This window comes from Oreochromis aureus, linkage group 18 (genome assembly GCF_013358895.1).
Source record: "Oreochromis aureus strain Israel breed Guangdong linkage group 18, ZZ_aureus, whole genome shotgun sequence".
Classification (NCBI taxonomy): Eukaryota; Metazoa; Chordata; class Actinopteri; order Cichliformes; family Cichlidae; genus Oreochromis; species Oreochromis aureus.
In genome coordinates, this window is record NC_052959.1 from 10,277,191 (window position 1) to 10,297,816 (window position 20,626).

Consider the following 20,626-nt stretch of genomic DNA (forward strand, 5'->3'; position numbering starts at 1 on the left):
TTAACTTAGAGCAACTTTTAAGTTTATTAAGACATTCATACAATCCAAGAGGAGGAAATCTGAAAAGTAGTCAAGGAGGGGAACTGGCAATATACTCTGGGTAAAGGGTAAAACCACGTCAGCAAAATATAGCCAACCAGTGAGGAATTCTGATATATATAGCAAGTGGGATAAAAAATATATGGTACATTTAAATTAAACACATTCACAAAAGATAAACAAAAAGCAAGTAAATCCTACAGTATAACATGACAAAAGCCTCTATAAAGCAGGCCCACGATACATCGCACATATGTTAGCATAACATAATTTGCAGACTTTATACAGCACTTATACCTTTTAGTCCACAAGTAAGTTACTAAATGGTGGAGAACATCGAATACACGCATCTTAAGTGAACATTGAAAGAAATACCTGATAAGAACCTTAATGCTTACAGCCCCCATGGCTTTGTAGCTCCAACCAATCAACTGTCAAGGTCAGAATCTACAACTGTCCAAGAGGGACCACCAAAGAAGTCACCTCGCATTTAACACATACCAAAATTCTGATCGAAGGTTTAGCATTGAGAAGTTTTTTTTTTTCCCCTCGAATAATAAGCACAATGCAAGTGGACAATCGCTATCACTGCGTTTAAACAAAAAGAAAAAATCTCAGGGCTCAAATCAGGTCGGCCACATTCATAGGCATCTCCTCCACGGTTGTATTGTAAAATGTCTCGATGTCCCGAAGAATCCTCTTGTCCTCCTCAGTCACAAAGTTGATAGCAACTCCTTTTCTGCCAAAACGGCCACCGCGACCAATTCTGTGGAAGAAAGTTGGACCATGTTAGACTCAGAGGCAAAAAACGGCACATTCTTCCAAAGAAACTTTACTCACCTATGAATGTAGTTCTCACGGTTTGTGGGAAGGTCATAGTTAATGACCAGGGAAACCTGCTGCACATCAATTCCACGAGCCTGGTGTGGGGAGGGGAGAAAAGGGCATTCTCAATTCAAGTCCTTAACAGACAGACTGATGAAGACTCTGCATATTGTTAATGTTGCTCGTGAATAAGTAACAGATTCCTACATTAAAAGAACCCATTGTGGAGAACGAGCCCTAATCTCCCAAAAGTTTCGACTGCTTGGTCATTTCAGGACTTTTGCAGGATTAAAAACATTTTGGGTTCTAACGTCACAGATTATCATTTGACCCTTCATACACCTCACACTTACCAGAAGATCAGTAGTGATCAATACTCTGCTTGAGCCAGACCTAAACTCCCTCATAATCACGTCACGCTCCTTCTGGTCCATGTCACCATGCTGCAAAAAAAAAAAAAAAAAAAACACAAACAAAAAAAAAAGGATTAATACCGAAGAGCAAAACCATTTGCGTGCGCCAACATAAGATTCGAGCAAGGAGAGGACATGTCGTACCAGAGCAGAGACGGTGAAGTCTCTAGCATGCATCTTTTCAGTCAACCAGTCGACTTTTCTCCTGGTGTTGAGGAAGATCACAGCCTGTGTGATGGTCAGAGTCTCATACAGATCACAGAGAGTGTCCAGCTTCCACTCCTGGAAACAAACATGAGATTATGAGACGTAAAACAATGCCAACTGAAAAACATCCACATGAAGTCACAGCAGAATCCTGTAGTTTAACATCTACTCCACTTCCATGTTAAATAAGGAGCAGCTATTGTGTAACACAGGATCTCGAGACAAAGGAAACTGGACATTAAGAAAGAGGTCCCTCCTAGCCTCATTTCCAATACCATGCCTTTGATCTCCTTCTCTGGTGTACCCATGCTTACACGGCCACATGAGCTAAACCTGTGAGGCTTGGCTCCTGCAGTTTTAGCAGGGTGCTTTAGAGAGAAGGGAAATTAAAACATTCACAGTGGTACAGGATTATCCTAAAACCGTAATGTGCAGAAATGTTACCAACCTCTCGCTCCACATTAATGTAGAACTGCTTGATACCCTCAAGGGTAAGCTCTTCTTTCTTCACCAAGATGCGAACAGGATCTCGCATGAACTTCTTAGTCACCTCCAACACATCTGCTGGCATGGTGGCTGAGAGCAGGACCACCTGAAGAACCAGCATTACATGTTACACCACCACCTCCCAAAAATCTGCGTAAAATTTGGTACAGCGTATTAGAGGCCAAGGCCAATTGTGGCACTTCACCTTGAGATTGCAGCCAACGAACATTAAGAAAGAGGTTCGACCACATCTCATTTTCAGTCAAGTGCACAATAATCTCCTTCCACGTAAAAATCTGCTAGCATCATTGCATGAAACAGAAAATCTGGATCACACAATTATAGCAGACCTCTGTTGATGCGGAAGGGCATCTTATTTCTTCTCTGGTGTGCGTCAGTCTCTTACTTGAATGTTTGTGCTCAGTTTCTGGAAGATCTCATAGATCTGATCCTTGAACCCGCGACTCAACATCTCATCGGCTTCATCCAGAACAAACATCTTGATCCATTTTGGAGCTGCAGAGAAATGTCATGTTTGTTAGCAAACATATCACCAACCCAAGCTTCCAGTAAGCAGGACCTGTAATACTTACACAGGTGTTTCCTGTTCAGCATGTCGTACACACGTCCGGGTGTGCCCACCACTATGTGAGGGGCCTCGGCCTGGAGCTTCTGTATTTCACTACGGAGATTGGTCCCTCCAATGCAGGCATGGCAGGTTGCCCCCATGTAGTCACCCAAAGCCAGAATTACCTTCTGGATCTAAGAGGGGGAGATGGGACAGAGGGAAAGAAGAACGTGTTTAAGATAATGTGGCACAGAGAACCAGGCAAGACTTGCAAACTCCAGACTGCAGAAAAACTGTTTAAAGTGATCAGTAGAGTAAAAGAAACTCTCCATTTCAAGAGTCAGTCCCGAAAGATGGTATGCCATCACATCACTCAGTTTTTCACAGAAAAATTCGAAAGCATTTCACCTTTCAGACCAATGTAGCCACGGACAGAGACTACATTAGCTGAAGATACTCGTCAAATCTTTTGGAATTTGAACAAATCTTTAAAAGATTGTACCTTATGATCTGAATTAGTGTCCTCAGTACGCTGCTTAGGTCTGAGGTACTGCTGAGGTTTATGGTGACCTCAGGAACAGCATACCTGCTGAGCCAGCTCTCTAGTGGGAGCCAAAACCAGAGCCTGAGTCTCCTTCTGCTCAATATCCAACTGCTGCAAGATAGAGATGGCAAATGTGGCTGTCTTGCCAGTTCCAGACTGGGCTTGAGCAATGACATCATAGCCTGACAGTAAGGGGAAAAAATTATTTTAAGTCCATATATTTGTTTCTCAAAACAGAAACATGCAGACAGGCTAAACAACAAAAATCATCCTTTGCAAGATTTAACTCATCAAGTAACCATTTCACAGTATTGAGTGATCAGCATGAAACAAAGTTATCCCCATGTCTTGGGTAAGTCCCGAAAGATGGTAGACCATCATTTCACTCAAACATCTACAATCCTATTCTGAGTTTAAAAAGAAAAGTATCTGTACCTTTGATGCAAGGGATGATGGCCCTCTGTTGAATGGCAGATGGTTTTTCAAAACCATATGCGTATATGCCCCTGAGAAGAGTCTCCTTCAGGTTCATATCATCAAAGTTGTCCGTAATCTCATTCCAGTTGCTCTGAATTGGGGAAAAGAGCACATGGATGAGTTAGTACTTTAATGATCAATTTACAGCCAAAAATATAGCGCCAGTTTATATTTCGCCTTAGTACTTACCTCAATGACACCATCAGGCTCCATTCCATCTGGCCCCCCATGGTCTCTATCTCTTGAGCTGTTGAAAATGAGACACTTCAATTTTCACATAAAATGTGCCCTTAAAAATTAAACTGAACGCATGCTACAGCGATAGTTTCTTCGAGGCGTCACTTAATGTGAAGGTATGCTGCCCACTCATCTCCAACAATAAGACCGCCTATTTCGCGCTCACGGTGAGAAACTAAAACACAGAAATTACGTTAGATATGTAGTGAGATAGTCAATCGTAGGCTGGGTAACGCCCCGGGGATGTAGTTTCACAGTCTGGAGGTTCACTGAGCGCACGTGTCAAATTGCACGAGCCGGGCTCAACTGCACGTCCTTAATAAAATGGCCGCTTACGTAACCTGTAAAGGTTTGAGACTGGCTCCTCACACCCACTGTGGTCCTCGAGATTAAAATTACATCTGTACACGCTGGATGTACCTCAACATGGAGCTCTGCTTCGCTCACCGTTAGCCAATATGTCGGCCAGTTGGGCCTGTACTGCCAACGGTGCCTTCTACTGAGGCCTACATACAGCCTGGTCCGACGGCTCTCAATTTGGGTAATCCCCAGCTACGACCGTAAAAAAGAGTTTTACTTATCACTACAAAGTCCCGGCGTGCTTTACGTTAGACATGGCCAAATATTAAACATTTAAACCAGAATGCTTTTAACAGCAGTTTGGAACTACGGTGTGTAACGGAGCGGCTAGCGTCACATAGCTAACAGTTAGCAACAGATCACCTCAACAGCGGTTAGGGCCTAGTTAACTACTTAACAACTAATTTTGTATAACACCAACTGCAAACTACTTTCGCAAGGTTAAGCGCAGATAACTATCCAGTGTCGTTCTGAAAAAACACGACCAAATGTCTCCTCTTACCTGTTGTAATCAGCAGAATCGCTAGACATGATCCGTTCCCAACTTCAGCATGCGAGTGGAAAGATCGCTGCTCGAGAATACAACTGCATTTATGGAGCCGGACTATTTTCACCGACAAACTCAGTACCCAGTTTGACTGATAATAAAGTATTAGTTGACTGACTTAATGTTTGAATCACCTTTTATTTAACACAGTACTTGTTGTGTTCAAATGTGTCTTTAGATAAACAATAAAACATTAAAATTGTTCCAGACTATATTCCTCGGCGGAAGGATATTGCAGTAATAGTGGGTGCTCGGGCTCACTACCGTGTCTCTAATAGGTCAAAACTCGCTCTGAAAAGGTTGTGCAACATTTTTGGAGAGAAGGTTTGCGTAAGGCCCATGCAGGCGGGGTTCAAGAAGTAAAATGAAGTGTAATACCACATAGAGCTAACCGAGGCTTTGCTGTCCCAGTGTGATTATTAAACAACTTTTAATTGGCATAGAGACAAAAAGGGACAATGCTGCAGTTTCTGTGTCTTTGACACACTGTTCCATATTGATCAGTTTTGTGTAGAGTTAAAGACTTGTGAAAAAGCATATTGGAGAATAGCGACAGCAAAGATGGTTGTACTTATTTGGGGGTAAAAGTTAACAAACCTTAATTTAAAAAAAATCAGATTTGACTGGAGATTCCATACATGCAGTTTTTATCTCCTGGTGACCTTTGAGATGAAAGTTAAGTTAGATAATGCTTAAGTTAGTATCCACTGAGTCAGAGTGGTGAGATTTGCTTCTCAGGACTTTGATAAAGTACCCAGTTTAGCTGAGCTAACACAACGCATTTCTCCCTGTGTCATGTCTCTACCTTACCAGTTTCACCTTCTTGGAGAAGTTCCTGATTTACTTGGAAGACTTTGGACTCTACTCTGGTTTAGACCAGAGCAGAGTTAACTAGATTATTATGAGATTATTATTATACATATTCAGAAGATTATTCTCTAAGTATGAGAGAAGCATCACAATAATAATCAATTATGAAGCACACTCATGTGACTGGATATAATATCCCTGTTTACTTTAAAAAACAAATCTAGATTCTGTATATTTAAGCCTTCCCCTACAGCAAAGCTGTTTTAATGGGCAGCTTTTCTCTGATCTCAGGTAGTCGTGTTTGTATTGATACAAAAAAGAAAGAGCATATTTCTCCCATATTAGCTTTGGCTACCTGTTAAATGTAGACTCACACTTAATATCCCTCTCCTCACATACAAGATATTGAATAATCAGGTCCAATCTTATCTTAAAGACCTCATATCACCCTAACAGAGCACTTTGCTCTCAGTCTTGTGGTTCCTAGAATATTTAAAAGTAGAATAGGAGGCAGAGCCTTCAGCTTTCAGCCCCCCTCTTCTGTGATTGTTGGGATTTTTTCTCTATGACTGTAGACTTTTTAACCTTACTGTTTTTGGGATTTAGCACTATGTAAATAAAACTGAATTGAAATCGGATTGCACAAGTAGTTCTGTTATCTCTATGCTCTATTTCAGTGCATTTCAATAGGAAACATTTTAATTATTTAAACTCCATGGACAGTTAACAGTTAAAGCTTTCAGCTAAAACATTTGAGCAACTCTATGGACCATCCAGCAGTATCAGCGCACCACTCTTAAACATGACCTTGTGATGATTTTTGCCTCGGCCAATAAGAGGGACACTTCATTCTTTCTTTTCTGCTATAACTACAAAAACCACGAGTAAGTAGGCTACCATAATTCATATACTTAATATCAAATGAAATTACTGTCTTAACAACCATGAAAAGGTTGTGGTACACACATCAAATAAGATTACAAATACTTTATTCATCCACAGTTGCTCAGTTAAAACAGCCAACAACACAATACATCATACAACAAAAAAAAGCTTTGCCTTTTTTCCAAAGGGAGCGGTTTGATTTTTCCTTTTTTTTCCTTTAATTAAATAAAGTGGAGATATGTTTGAATGTCACCAATGCAGGCTTTTGGAAACTATATTAATGCACAATGGTGTAGTAGTTAGAGAAGAGTTCCTCCCCTGCTGAAATGTCCCTGAGCGACACTAGCACAACACACCGCAGACGCCTCTGTGTACCCTGGCTGTAGTTGACGTTAGGGAGATACTGGTGGAGCTCAATGGGAAACTTGTCTGGCACGTCGTACTCCTGGTAGCACACGTTGGCAGGCCTCTCGTCAGAGCAGTTGTTCACATACTGACCCACAGCCAGGGGGTTTTGGGGAGTGTCTGTCAGCCAGCTTGTGTCGCTGGTCAAGAAAGGACCTATTCTGTCTCTTCCACTGCACGACTTGAACACCATCCTAGAGATGCCTTTGTCATTTCCATCAACCAGGATGCCATCAATGCATCTGAATACAAAGGGGTTTCTGATAGACTGAAGGAGAATGGGCTCATAGGGTTGGTAAACAGTGCCAGGATACATTGCAACTGTTGCTCCTTTGGGTACAAATCCCTTGGTGACAAAGACTCCGCTTCCTGCGAATGGCAAAGTGCTAGGTTTCCGCTCAATGCAGAAGCCCAGTGTCTGTAACATGGCATCCTGTCCGCACACCGGATCTCCTCCAACCTGCTCTGCTTCACTTGTTAGCTGCGGCATAAACGGAGTCTGGAACTGCCTCTGATGAAACCCATGACTCCTGAACAGGGCTCTGAAGAGCGTCAGCAGGCTCCGCGAAACCTCCTCATCGGGGACTAGCTTGTCTTTCGAGCGCTCAGTCACATTCCGCAGTGTTTTCTCATTTTTAGACAGGTTGAAGACTACCCAAGGCACAAACCTGTGTCGGTAGGACTTCCATTTGTTCTGAAATCTTCGCAGAACAACTGTAAACATCCAGAGACTTGTTTGTATGTCGGACATTGAAGAACGAGGTTCTTTGGATGAATCGTCGAGTCGTTTCCGATAGCTTGTTTCAAAATAAAAAAAACACTTGTTGCTATTTCAAAACGTAGAGCGAACTTTAAATTTGTTTTGCTTACATTTCTTTAGATATGTGTTGTATGTTTGATAAGGAACAAAAGAAATCGATAATTAACACTTTTGGAAGTTGTATAGGTTATATGCTATAAATTGTATGCTCTTATTTTGAAGAGCTGTGATTCCACCGGAAAAACTTTTTACGCGACTTGTAAAAACTTTACGGGCAGTAAGCCAGCTGGATGGGAGGAAGAGTAGCCCGGCAGTGACAAACATGGTACGAAATTACTCTTTTTTTTTTATTCTTGTTTGAAGTGGCAAATATAACATGTAGCCATTCGCATAAACGTATAAAAACACATCTCTTCGGATTCATATCATAGTCTTAAAACTGCTTTTAATACCTTAAATTCGCCTGAAATAATGAAAACAAACAGCCCCCTCTCCTTTAGCGTTAGCTAAGTAGCTCACAGTGGGGCTAACCAACAAGCACAGTGAGCTAACTACGATTGCTATCATTTAAACACACAAAATGACACAACTTTTAGATCGTTATCGTGTAGAATGCGTAACTTTATCAGTAGTACTGATATTAAGACTAAGAAACTGCCAGTCAGTACTCTGGAAGTCGGTGACTGCAATCAGCATAGCATGTCGCTGCTAGTTCCCTCTTACTGTGATTTAGATGTGTTTCGCCAGAGTTCACTGTAGCTAACAGCTAGCCTTCCCTTTGTGGTTATTGAAGAGCGGCATGATTATTTCGTTCAGTACTGAGATAACGATTATTTATCATTTTTTCAATTACAGAATTGTTTTTATTGCAGTGCCACATAAAGACACCGCCTTCATATCTTCGCGTGGACACAACTTTTGTATCAAAATAAATGAGGTCCTCCTTAGTCACCTGAATTTAGTGCGCCTCAGAGAAGGAACAAAAACGCTGCACCAAAACTTAACACAAAGTTAAATCAGCAGTGCACTTCTTTTACATTTGCATTGTGCTACATGCCTGTTAATTCAACTTTATAAATTAATCTTTGCAGAGACATCAGGTCTTTATTCACCTGGCCTATGTGCATTGCCTATAAGCAAAATATAAAGTTTCTCACTCCATTCAGTGTACCTGCATGATGGATGTGAATAAAACTCCTCAGATGTGAGATCTTATCTCTAGCAGCATTGCCACTTTAGGAAAGTAATTGCTCAAGGAGATAACAAATCTTTTGTTTGTCCTGTATGTTTACCCTTTATTACTCACTATGTTTAGTGGACACACATATTTGGCCAAATAGAATCTTGATTGGCTGTTGATGTCAGCGTGTCTTTGTGAGCTGCATGGATGTGCAGACTATATAGGCTCACTAGGCTCAAAGGTAAGAGTTATAATTGAGACAAACAGACATGCGGTCAGGTGCTGATTTAGTGAGCATTTGATTTGCTTGCTTGTTGGTGGAGCACACATTTCAGTTATTGCACAGTCACATTCATTTAATTGTGGGAGGCTAAAATTGTGATTGAGATTAAAATGTGATTAATTGAGCAGCCCTAGGTTATTGTGTGAAAATTCAGATGGTACGTCTTGCAGTGTTATTGTAATCTCCCATTCTGTGCAAGTCACACAGGGAATTAATATGCAAAAAATTTACTCCATATTGTTGTTGCTGCCTCATATCTCCAGCTATTTGTGTATTGTGTGATATTTGAGTATGTGCCCTGTGTGTTGTGTCTGTGCAGAACAAGCTGAAGTCCTCGCAGAAGGATAAAGTTCGCCAGTTCATGATTTTTACACAATCCAGTGAGAAGACTGCAGTGACCTGCCTGGCACAGAATGACTGGAAGCTAGATGTTGCCACAGATAAGTTTTTCCAAAGTCCAGAGCTCTACATTTCAAATCTAAAGGGGGCCTTAGACAAGAAGAAGCTTGAGCAGCTGTACAACAGATACAGAGGTATAGAAAAAGCACCGCTATAATGTTTCCATTGGTTAGAAATTGTATACACAGCACAGGATTATATTACACATTACAATATTAACGAACTGAAATTAATACTCTGAATGGTTAATCAGTTAATTAATTTTTCTTGTTCTTAGATCCTCATGACGACAACAAAATAGGCATCGATGGGATCCAGCAATTCTGTGACGACTTGGGTTTGGACCCTGCCAGTATAAGCGTCCTCCTCATCGCCTGGAAGTTCAGGGCAGCAACGCAGTGCGAGTTCTCGAAACAGGAGTTCATGGAAGGCATGACAGAACAGGGGTGAGAAAAACATTTTCAGATGGTAAAAGAAGAAGGGGCAAACTGTGTTCCTATGTGTTCTGTAAAGGAGGCAACAATCATTGAAACACTGGCGTAACTTTAAGTAAGATTGATAGGGTTGATTGTTGTGCAAATGCGCGTATTCATTTAAAAATGCTTATTTTGTGATTTTATTTGGTTTGGTTTCTTTAGTAATGATTTTTGTAATTTAATGTAGTTTCTGTAAAGATACAATCATATTTCCCAAATTGTTTGAGCACAGTAAATGTAAATAAAAACAGAATTTAGATTGGCAAAGCTTTTAAATGCTGTATTTCCTAAAAAAATAGGAAAAAGACATCACACTAGAGGTTGAGTAGTAACAAATTTAATTGTTTTTTTTGTTTTTTTTTAAATATCAAATTTGATATCAGCATCACATAGAGCTGAGCGATATAAGATTTTTTCATATCACGATATGTTTTTTTCATTTCAGGCGATAACGATATATATCACGATATAAGCCAAATAACTATATTTGTAAGATTTAAATGTGCCGTTGCTCACAAGTAAATAATCAGCAGCTTGTTTTGATTTAAATATTTATTTCCCATAATAAGTTCAACAGGGCAGATGTACTTAAAGAACATGAGACTTCAGTTTCAGATAAATAAAGGCAAATATTGCAAACTACACAAAAGGCAGCCGCTAAAGTGTTTAAGTTTCAAAATAGAACAAACAAAACAGACTACTAAATTGTCAATTCCACTTAGAAACAAAATATTAATTCTAAAAATAAATCTTATTGTTTTACAGAAGAACAGACAAAATTGACTAACTTTTGTCAATATCAAATAAACTGAGAACTAAAAGGAAATTCTCAATCTCCCCTTGTTGTATAGCTTAGCTATTACCTCAATTAGCTGCTTGAATCCTTCATTTTCGACCGTGTTTATTGGTAGCATGTCTTTAGCAAGACGGTAGGCTACGGCATTCGTTATGTCGCTATGTCTCTTAGCTTTTTTGTCATATGGTAAGACGCTGGAGAAAGCCGACTCAATTGACTGTTGTTGCTTCGCAGGGATTCTCCTGGTTGTTTTCGATGACGAATTAGCGCTTTTAGTCTACGGAACTTCTCTGGCCCTTCCTTTCGACAATCTTTCTGGCATTGGAACTGTCATATGTGTTCTCTTCGGTAACCTGGTCACCCAAGCTCTCGGTTGGTTTTTCTCTAGCGGGCAAACTCATTTTCTCCATTAACCGGCCGGCACGGCAGCTGGCTCCTTCCCAAACAAATACACATGTGCGGCTTGGCACTTGTGCTGTACGTAACAAGTCACGTGACGTGACGCTGCGGCTGTGATTGGTTCGGCTATGCGCTACTTAATTTGGATTGGCTGTTCTTTTTCTTTTTAAGACAGGAAGAGAGAGAGATGAGGTCTATCGCAATAGTTTCATTTTTCTATCGAGAAAAAGTTATTTCGCTATACATATCGTTATCGTTCTATCGCCCAGCTCTAGCATCACATATCAAAAATTTTGGCACAAAGGCATAATTCCCACTGTGTTGCATCGCCTCATTTTATGTCACCATTAGTGCTCTTCAGCTCTCGCCTCATGCTAATGCAGTATGTGCTGAATGTCGGTTGACATTCTTAAAGTGTTTATTCTCAATGATCCCAACTAAACCGCCACAAGATTGGATCAGATCTCTAGATTCATATATGTCTGAATTCCTTTGGAAAAATAAACCCCCACGTATAAGCTTAAAAACACTACAAAAGACCAAGGATAAAGGAGGATTAGAACTACCTAACTTTCAGCACTACTTCTTAGCCAACAGGCTTCAGTTTATCTCAGGATGGCTAAAACATACCCTCTTAGATGAACCTTGGCTAGATGTAGAACAAGCACTTTGCAATAATCTAGAGATTTCAGATCTACCATTTATCAGCTCAAACATCCAACGACATGAATGCTTCAAAAGCGTCAACATCAGCTCTTCTCTGACAGCATGGTGGGAGTTTCTGAAATTGACAGAGTCTTCATTAATCCCATGCAAATGTACACCTATCTGGAACAACCCTGACATATTACAAAACAATAATATGATAAACTTTTCAGATTGGAGTGGTAAAGGAATCAAATATTTAGAACATATACTAGAAGGAACAGAATTTATTTCATTTGCCAGACTAGTTACACAATATGGGATCAACAAGAAAAGATTTTTAGAATATCAACTAATTAAATCCATAATAAAAAAGAGATTTAAACCGGGTCAAGTTGAACTACAAACACCACCAAGTGTGGTTCAATTTCTTACTCTTAAAACCCCCAAATTACTATCCAAAATATACAGAATGCTTTCTAAAACGGATGAATCAATATCACTTCCGATTGCAAAATGGGAAGCGGATTTATCAGTTAACTTAGACCAAAACTTCTGGTCTCAGATTTGCTTAAAAACCTTTCATCTAATTAGAAATCCCAGTCTTCAATTAATTCAATACAAAATACTACATAGAGTGCACTATACAGGTCATCGGATGTTCAAGATGGGCTTTACGTCTACCAACAACTGCTCACACTGCCAAACCAATTCACCGGACAATTATATCCACGCACTTTGGTTCTGTCCACCAGTTCAGAAGTTTTGGCGCGAGATATGTGAAGACTTATCAAAGTGTCTGAAATGTAACATTCCAACTTCCCCTTTAGTGTGTTTGTTGGGCAGCTTAGATAATGTCACTTCAGAAAAGAATATAGCCCATATGGTTTTCACTGCCCTATGCATAGCCAAGAAAACAGTCCTCATGAACTGGAAAAATAAAAATAATCTTAATTCTAACCAATATAGAAATTATCTATTAGATTACATTAGTCTTGATACAGCCTCTGGCACCACATCAGATCAATTGCTCTGGGCTACTTTGATCAGCTCCATCACCTAGTGGGGGTGGGGGGTCATAGTTTGGTCCCACCTTCACTGTTGTGATTGGTGTGGGGGTAGGGACAGGCTTAGGGCGTCGGGGGGTTCCCCAGGAGCATCTTCCTTGGCGGGCTCAACCCGGGGTAGCGGTCATGGCCAATTAGGGGCTCTGTTGGCTCTTAGGTGACGGTTTCCTCGTTGCTGCGTGCAGCGGGGCTACGGGAGGGTCTGTGCTGACGGACGTGGGTTACTGACCTGGTAGCCTGGCTGCCCCTGGGTGGGTCCGGGACGGGCGTGAGGTTCTGGGGGCGCTCCGTTTCTGGGCTGGGGCCCTGGCCGGGCCTCGGGGGCTTGGGTCCTGGTTGGTGTGTTGCCGGGGTTGTGGGTGGGCGGGTGGGTGTATGGGGGCCCAGCCCTGGCGCAGGGTTCCGCCAGTGCATCGAGCCACCTGGGGGGCTCTTCAACTGGTGGGGGAGGCTGTCACATCTTGCAGGAGCTTTCCTCTCTTCAGGAACTCACTCTGCAGGAGGGGGAGATACAGGAGAGGTGGAGGAAGATCTCAGCCTGGGCGTCTATTGTCTTGTGTAGTCTGGAAGATGAGTGGATGATGGGGTGGGTGCAGTTTTCTCTGTGGTGGGGTCAGGTGGGCTGTCCCGGGCTCTGTGGGGCCGGGCGGCGCTGCTGCACTGGGCCCCGGTCCGGATGGGCCTGGGCCCCTTTCCTGGCGGGTCGTGGAGTATGGGGTGCCTACTGGGGTCAGCGGGGAGCTGGCCCCAGGAGGGGTCACTGCCCCTCCCTTCCTTCCCTCCCATCTCCAGCTGCCTCCCTCTTCCTGCTCCACCACAATCACCAGGGCCAAAATCAGGGCCTTGGGGTAGGGGTGTGTCACCAGGGTGCAGAGGAGGCATCCCCCCCCCTCTGTCCCCTTCTGGCTGCCTCTGCCTCAATTTTATCTCACAACTTAGACATTCACATTACTCACACTCTCATTACACATACATATAGGATCTTGGGGGTGGGCATGCTACACGGAATCCAAATTACCATCAGGGTGTACACCTCACCCCTGGCGTCGTTGCCCACCTCTCAATTTTAAATACATGTAGACATTGAGGGCTAGCAGGAGGGGCTATGCGCTTACCTGCTGCTCTCTGGCAGGTAGCTCCATGCCCTCCTGGGTTTTAAATGCACCTTAGAACACACATGCATCAACACTATGTATATGAGTGTGTGGAGGGAGGTTTGGAGTCTTCTCACACCCCCGTTCTCTGCGGCCTGCTGGAGCGGGGGGCCTAGGAGGAGGAGTTGGCCGTCCGACTGGGCTCTGGAATGTGGGGCCTCCCTGCTGCTGCGGAGTCGGGGCGGTCTGCTTCTCCCCACCGCAGGGAAAAGGGTAACACCACCTGGGTCTGGGTGCAGTTTCCCCCTCCAGGGGCAAGGGTACCTAGACCCGGTTCTTAGAGTACGCTTGGGGAGTATGATTGTGTGTACAGTGTCTCTCTATGTCTGTCTCCACGTTGGTTGAGTGTTGAGTAATTGCATATGAGAGCATGAGGGTGGGAATGGATGTTTGTATCTGTGTGTGCCTGTATGTCTGTGTCTATATGTCAGGTTGGGTATCAGACGCCACCTCTCTGGGGACATCTCAGGCCCTCCAAGGTTTGGAGGCCTATCTCCCCCACCACTTCCCCTGCCGGTGGCGGGCGCCTCAGACATCGGTGCGTTGGTGGTTCTTTGTGTCCGGGATGGGCGTCCAGGTACACACCGCTCACTCCTTGGTGGCTGCTTATCGGAGCCTGGGGCTCGCTCGGGCCCCTTTGGGGGTGGGGTGCCCTCGGCCTCTCGGCCTGGGGCTCGGTCACTCTGGCACAGCTGGCTGCCGGGCGGAGTTCCCGGGCACGTCACTGCAACCCCCTGGCTTCTGCTCCACGGCTGCTGAGTGACCCCTCATCTGGGACTCTTCTCAGCTCTTTCTGGGATAGTGACGCTGCTGCCCTCTGTTGGTCTTCCTTGGTCTCTTGTGTTCTGGGGGCCTCTGGATGTCTGGAGTTTTGATCTCCTCCATACCTGCTTCATGCCCTGGAGGACGGGGCAGTGGCCCCCACACCTCTAGCAGATCATTACATGAAGGAACCTTTTAAAAACAAGCGCGTCCATGCTCACAGGTGTACACACGGGTGATCACACACACAAACTACACCCTTTTTGGCTCCTACCTCAAAGCACACTGTGCGCAGTCGATCTTACGTGCTGCACAATAATGTTTAATATTTAGTATTTACTGTTATATTCTCATATATCATCGTGATGTTGTTTATTCTATTGCTCTCGTTTTCTTTCTCAACAGGTGATCCAGGTGATTGATATATGTATTTTTTGTCTGCTTATTCTGTTGTTTTTTTGCCCTTTTTCCCCGTCCCTCTTCTCCGCTGTTTTCCTTTCCCTCTTTCTTTCTCCCCTTTCTTTCCCCCAGTCAAGTCTGTCCCGTATTTAGCAAGTGAAAATAAAATAAACAATAAAAGGTGAATCAAATAGACCATTACGGCAAGGCTGGGATGGTCCATTTGGTAAAGTAAATCCGTTGGGCATCTTTCTTCGCCTTTAGACAATAATTCTGATGGCAAAAGAGCCAAACGGGACAGGCCCCCAAAAAAAAAAAAAAAAAAAAAAAAGACATTCTTAAAGTGAAAAAAAAAAAAAAAATCCCTTTTCTGTAAAAGTTGTCATCTGAACATAGTATAAAAATGGTTGTGGTTTTCCGGTCTGAAAAACCTGCATTCTTTTTAATGGCCTCTAGGAGGCAATAGAGGTGGTTACAAGAGAAGTTCTGGTCCCATGTGGGAAAACGGCTTTCTACTTGGACTTCTGGAAACAGGTTTCTGCTAAGCTTATGGGCTTAGCATTTAGCATTTCAGGTCATACTGAATAAAGCATTGAGTCATTTTTGCTAATTTTGGTCGATTTTAGTGTCAGAATGGACGATTGTCCAGGATGTGTCTATTGGACACAAGAACTTGTAAAAAATGGTAAATGGCCTGTATTTATATAGCGCTTTTCTAGTCCCTAAGGACCCCAAAGCGCTTTACATATCCAGTCATTCACCCATTCATACACTGGTGATGGCAAGCTACGTTGTAGCCACAGCCACCCTGGGGCGCACTGACAGAGGCGAGGCTGCCGGACACTGGCGCCACCGGGCCCTCTGACCACCACCAGTAGGCAACGGGTGAAGTGTCTTGCCCAAGGACACAACGACCGAGACTGTCCGAGCCGGGGCTCGAACCTGCAACCTTCCGATTACAAGGCGAACTCCCAACTCTTGAGCCACGATTGCCCCTTGTGCTTGATAAATCTTAGCCACATCTTTATACAATGTCCGTACATCTGAATGGGCCGCAAATGTTGCTCCAAAACCTTTACGTAGCGTTAAGCATTAACGGTGCCTTCACAGATGTGCAAGTTATCCCTGCCGCATGCTCTAATGTGGCTCATGGGAGCCTTTTGCACACAATCATGTTAGTTATTAACCCAGTTAGTGGGGAGCTGTTCCACCAGGTGGTGTTTTGGGGGTTGCAAAAATTTTCTAGCTTTGTTCTTCTGGTCTGACCCATTTTTCTTTTTTATTATTTTTTTAATGTATTCCTAAAAATAAACAAATAAATAAATATAAATTAGCATGTTGTTCAAAATTAATAAGAAATATCAGTCTTTATCTGATCTGATCCGATCCTCCTTATATTATTTAGGCCAATCCCAAAAGTAAGGTCTCCTTTTTGTATTTCGAAAACAATAGGAGACCTTACTTTTGGGATTGCCTCATACATCAGTTACATGTGGGGCTGAAACAATTCTGATGATTATTATATTTGGCTTTTATTTACATTTTACACACTGCCCCAACTTTTCTGGAAACGGTGACACCAAAGTAAAGTTCTGTGATAATTTCCATTTTTATGCTATAAAATCACTGACAACTGTAAAGGCTTCCGAGGTCTGCTTGGACTTTGTCAGATATAAACCAGTTGCTACATTTTGCATGAGCTGAATTTTTAGCCACTGGACAGCAACAGTGTTTTGTTTTGTTTTTTATCCTTCTGCAGGTGTGACAGCATAGAGAAGCTAAAAGCTCAGCTGCCTAAGATAGAGCAAGAATTAAAGGACTCAAGGAAATTTAAGGACTTCTACCAGTTTACATTTAATTTTGCAAAGAATCCTGGCCAGAAAGGTTTGGGTAAGAATCCTTTTAATGCTCATCGGCTGTTTTTGTTTTCTTGGTTGAATTTCTTTTGATTGAATACTGGTTTTCTTACAGATTTAGAAATGGCAATTGCATATTGGAATTTAGTTCTCCCGGGAAGATTCAAGTTCCTGGACCTGTGGAACAAATTTTTAGTTGTAAGTTTACAATAACTAAATCATAACAAGGCTATGCTAAGTACGCAGGTATCATCGTTTCTCGTAAATAAACTTTGCTCCTCGTCCTTTGCAGGAACACCACAAAAGATCGATTCCTAAGGACACTTGGAATCTCTTACTAGACTTCAGCACGATGATCACAGACGACATGTCGAATTACGACGAGGAAGGTTTGTAGATTTCTCGTTGGCAGTCATGTCTTGAAACGTGTTATTCAAAGTCAAAATCGCTGAATCTGTGTTGCTTCTTCAATAGGAGCGTGGCCCGTCCTTATTGACGATTTTGTGGAGTTTGCGCGACCACACATCGGAACCAAAAGCACTGCAGTTTAAGGTCCGCTCTCACTGAAGTAACAGCCATGAGAGGTTTCTACAAAATCAGTGACTGGAGGACGGTGGAGTCACACTGAGCTGGGAACTATGTTGCCTTTTCAACCCTCAGGACTGAAATATTTTACACAGCAGAGACTTTATATATATTATGTGTATGTACAAAAGGCATATCCGTTTGTTAGTTAACACGTGATAGTTTGAAACTTTTATCTAAAGTATTGGGCTTTTGTGTGCGCTCAAGCCAACTAGAGAGGAGTCTCCATTTGAACCCACGTGGGTCCCTGATGTGGTTGCACTCCGATACAGGTAGATATACACACTTGAACTGTAATGTAAACACAAGGGTTTGCAAAGAAGATGTTGTTCTTTAAATACTGAATTTTAATACTAGTGTGCATTTCCTGAATTTTGTTTTATGATACGTTTGTGTTACAAGTCAGTATCAAACATTGATTGTAATTTTTTAAATCATAATGCTGTTTGTTTAAACACAAATACATAAGGATAAAATAAATGTTTCAGTTTGGTCTCTTTAAAGTTGCCAAGCCTTTGTGCGTTTATACTTAGAAAGAGAAAATGAGTCATTGAAAGTCAGTCTCTGTTTGTTTCATTGCCAATTATCCTCATTAACCTTTAGAAATGTCTTAATTTTTTGTGGCACAAATCCAACAAGGTGCTGGAAACATTCCTCGAAGATCTTCATCAGGATTGACATGATGGCATGACGAAGATTTGTTGGCTTCATGATGAGAATCTCCTGTTCCGCCACATTCCACTGGACTGAGTTGAGGTCATTTGAGTGAACTCATTGTGGTGTTCATGAAACCAGTTTGAGTCCAGGGAATCTTTCCCATTGAATTGTAGCCAAATTTTCCTGTTATTGGCTGACGAGAGGCACCTGGTGTGATCTAATGCTGCTGTAGTTCATGTAGTTTAAAGCTAGATGTGTTGTATGTTCAGAGTTGCTCTTCTGTACACCTTTGTTGTAACAATGGGTTATTTGAGTGATTGTTGCTTTTCTATCAGCTGAAAACAATCTGGCCATTGTCCCATGACCTCTGACTTAAACGAGGCAGAGAGCTGCTGCTCACTGGATATTTTCTCAGTAGATCAGCAGTTTCTGTAATACTCGGACCAGCCTGTCTGGCACCAACAGCCATGTCGCATTGAGAGTCACTTTAGTCCCCATTTTGATGCTTAGTTTGAACTTCAGTAGGCTGTCTTGACCATGTCTACATGATAAAATGCATTGAGTTGCTACTATGCGATTGGCTGATTTTTTAGATATTACATTAAGGAGCAAATTTGAAATGTGATGCCATGTTTTATTTATTTATTTATTTATTTATTTTTTTTTAAAGAGGGGCAATACATATTAATGAACATTTTAATAAATGTAAATATGCCAGATTATAGCCTTGGGCTAATTTCCATCTGCAGACCCTCTGGCAGGTTGGTGTTAAACACAAGTTAGTAAAAACATACAGAGACACTATTTACAGGTCATGTAACAGAGACAAAAACAGTCATCACATTATACTAGAACAAACAAATGACAAGAAGAGTGGACACAGAGGACAGCATAGATAACAATAACGGAAACACATCAATTACATTGCACAAACCCCAGTATTGCATATGCCCTGACTGTCGTGATATTGCGTTTACCCATTGCACTAACAGTTATTTCCCTTTTAGTAATTCACTAACTCTTTTTCCCGTCCAATATAAAGCATGATTATTAAACATGATCACATGTTTGTGTGTCCCTCAGCCGCCCTTTTAAGTGACTCTTAAAGATGGGTAGACTTGTACTTTCCCTCACTGACAGTGGAAGACTATTCCAGAAGCTCACTCCCTGGTATGACAGAGCATTCTGTGAAAAGGTGGTCCGCCTGAATGTCAATTCACAATCACCTCTAACAGTGGCTCGAGTCAGTCGAGACCCGGCAACACTGCTAGACTTTTGTTTAATAAAATCACTCATTGGTGGAGGCGCCAGACCATGTATAACTTTGTATATTAGACAGGCAGATTTAAATAATTTGAAATTAGTAAAATTTAAAACGTGTATTTATCTAAAATTTTACAATGGTGATATGAAAAAGGTTTTTATCTAATATTTTCAATGCTCTTTTGTAGCATACTTCAATTGGCCCAATAGCAGCAGAGCTCGTATAGGACCAACTTGTAATACAATATTCAATATGAGCCAGTATCATAGAATGCAGGAATGTAATCGCTGCTGTGTCTGTTAATGATGTGCGGATATGTCTAAAGTTCTGTATATTAACATTTACAGTTTTATGACTGGCAGGTTAATGTCCCCATAACCATGAGAAGCTTTAAGTTTAAAAAGTTGTTGCAGCTTAATGGACCTGTGGTTTTAGGTAAATCAAACTGAGTCTCATAGAGCTGTTTCCTAAAATAATAATTAATCAGTTAGAGAATTAGAGAGGTAGGCTACAATATGCTTAGTTGAAACGGGTCATTGGATTTTGTGTTCTTTTTTTAAGTTGCTTCGCTCCCTATAACCCCCAACCTTATTGATAACTCACATTTAAATAGTAATATAACAGTGTATGAACAGTTTTAAAGTATAAAATTAGGAAACAAAGTCCCTCTGAATTCTTAGTAGTATTTCAAAGTAATATAGAAGGTCTAAAAGAAGAGAAACAGGGTAAACACCAGAACCCTGTCTACATTCAATACATTAAAAAAAATAAAAATATATATATTTGTTTCTCCCAGAAAGATTTTGCGCTTATAAGCAATATGTTTCTGGTAGAAGATTATGCACAGTTCTTGAGCGAATTTATCAATCACTGATGGAGATGTCAACTGAGAGAGCAATTCAAGCAGAAGCTGAAGCACATCTCAAAGAGGAAGAGAAGTGATAAAAATGAAACAAATTTGACGTCACTTTTCATTTAGTATATTCAGAAGATCATTTTCTTTACATGCAAGTTTCATTTTATATATTCGTGTTTCATTCTGCATATTCAAACTTCATTCCATGTATTCAAGTTTAATTCTATAGGCGCGCGCTGTTTCACTGTAGTCTCGCGTTATTTACTTCCGTTGACACCTTTATAT

At 41.7% G+C, this 20,626-nt stretch overlaps 3 protein-coding genes and 4 non-coding genes across 7 annotated transcripts; 1 reads left to right on the forward strand and 6 right to left on the reverse strand.

Annotated features, from left to right (window-relative positions):
• Positions 1 to 4,804, reverse strand: eif4a2 (eukaryotic translation initiation factor 4A). The gene is made up of 11 exons (XM_031740013.2): positions 4,659 to 4,804; positions 3,749 to 3,806; positions 3,518 to 3,650; positions 3,125 to 3,264; positions 2,564 to 2,732; positions 2,377 to 2,486; positions 1,933 to 2,076; positions 1,422 to 1,559; positions 1,218 to 1,307; positions 880 to 959; positions 1 to 805 (listed from the first exon to the last, which is right to left on the reverse strand). The coding sequence occupies exons 1-11, from the start codon at positions 4,685 to 4,687 to the stop codon at positions 661 to 663; spliced, it is 1,236 nt and encodes a 411-aa protein (XP_031595873.1). The 5' UTR covers positions 4,688 to 4,804; the 3' UTR covers positions 1 to 660.
• LOC116320442 lies at positions 1,684 to 1,867 on the reverse strand. The gene has a single exon (XR_004199452.1). It is a non-coding gene; the product is annotated as a small nucleolar RNA SNORA81 (small nucleolar RNA).
• LOC116320443 lies at positions 2,160 to 2,339 on the reverse strand. Its single transcript, XR_004199453.1, has one exon. It is a non-coding gene; the product is annotated as a small nucleolar RNA SNORA81 (small nucleolar RNA).
• Positions 2,839 to 2,913, reverse strand: LOC116320444. The gene has a single exon (XR_004199454.1). It is a non-coding gene; the product is annotated as a small nucleolar RNA SNORD2 (small nucleolar RNA).
• Positions 3,396 to 3,470, reverse strand: LOC116320445. The gene has a single exon (XR_004199455.1). It is a non-coding gene; the product is annotated as a small nucleolar RNA SNORD2 (small nucleolar RNA).
• A 1,681-nt stretch (positions 4,805 to 6,485) lies between the features above and the next one.
• setd9 (SET domain containing 9) lies at positions 6,486 to 7,589 on the reverse strand. The gene has a single exon (XM_031740025.2). It carries the CDS (start codon positions 7,552 to 7,554, stop codon positions 6,676 to 6,678), a length of 879 nt encoding a protein of 292 aa, XP_031595885.1. The 5' UTR covers positions 7,555 to 7,589; the 3' UTR covers positions 6,486 to 6,675.
• A 214-nt stretch (positions 7,590 to 7,803) lies between these two features.
• On the forward strand, positions 7,804 to 18,044 carry dcun1d1 (DCN1, defective in cullin neddylation 1, domain containing 1 (S. cerevisiae)). Its single transcript, XM_031740036.2, has 7 exons — positions 7,804 to 7,888; positions 9,346 to 9,559; positions 9,703 to 9,871; positions 16,883 to 17,013; positions 17,095 to 17,177; positions 17,272 to 17,368; positions 17,454 to 18,044. The coding sequence occupies exons 1-7, from the start codon at positions 7,886 to 7,888 to the stop codon at positions 17,528 to 17,530; spliced, it is 774 nt and encodes a 257-aa protein (XP_031595896.1). The 5' UTR covers positions 7,804 to 7,885; the 3' UTR covers positions 17,531 to 18,044.
• The last annotated feature ends 2,582 nt before the right edge of the window (positions 18,045 to 20,626 follow it).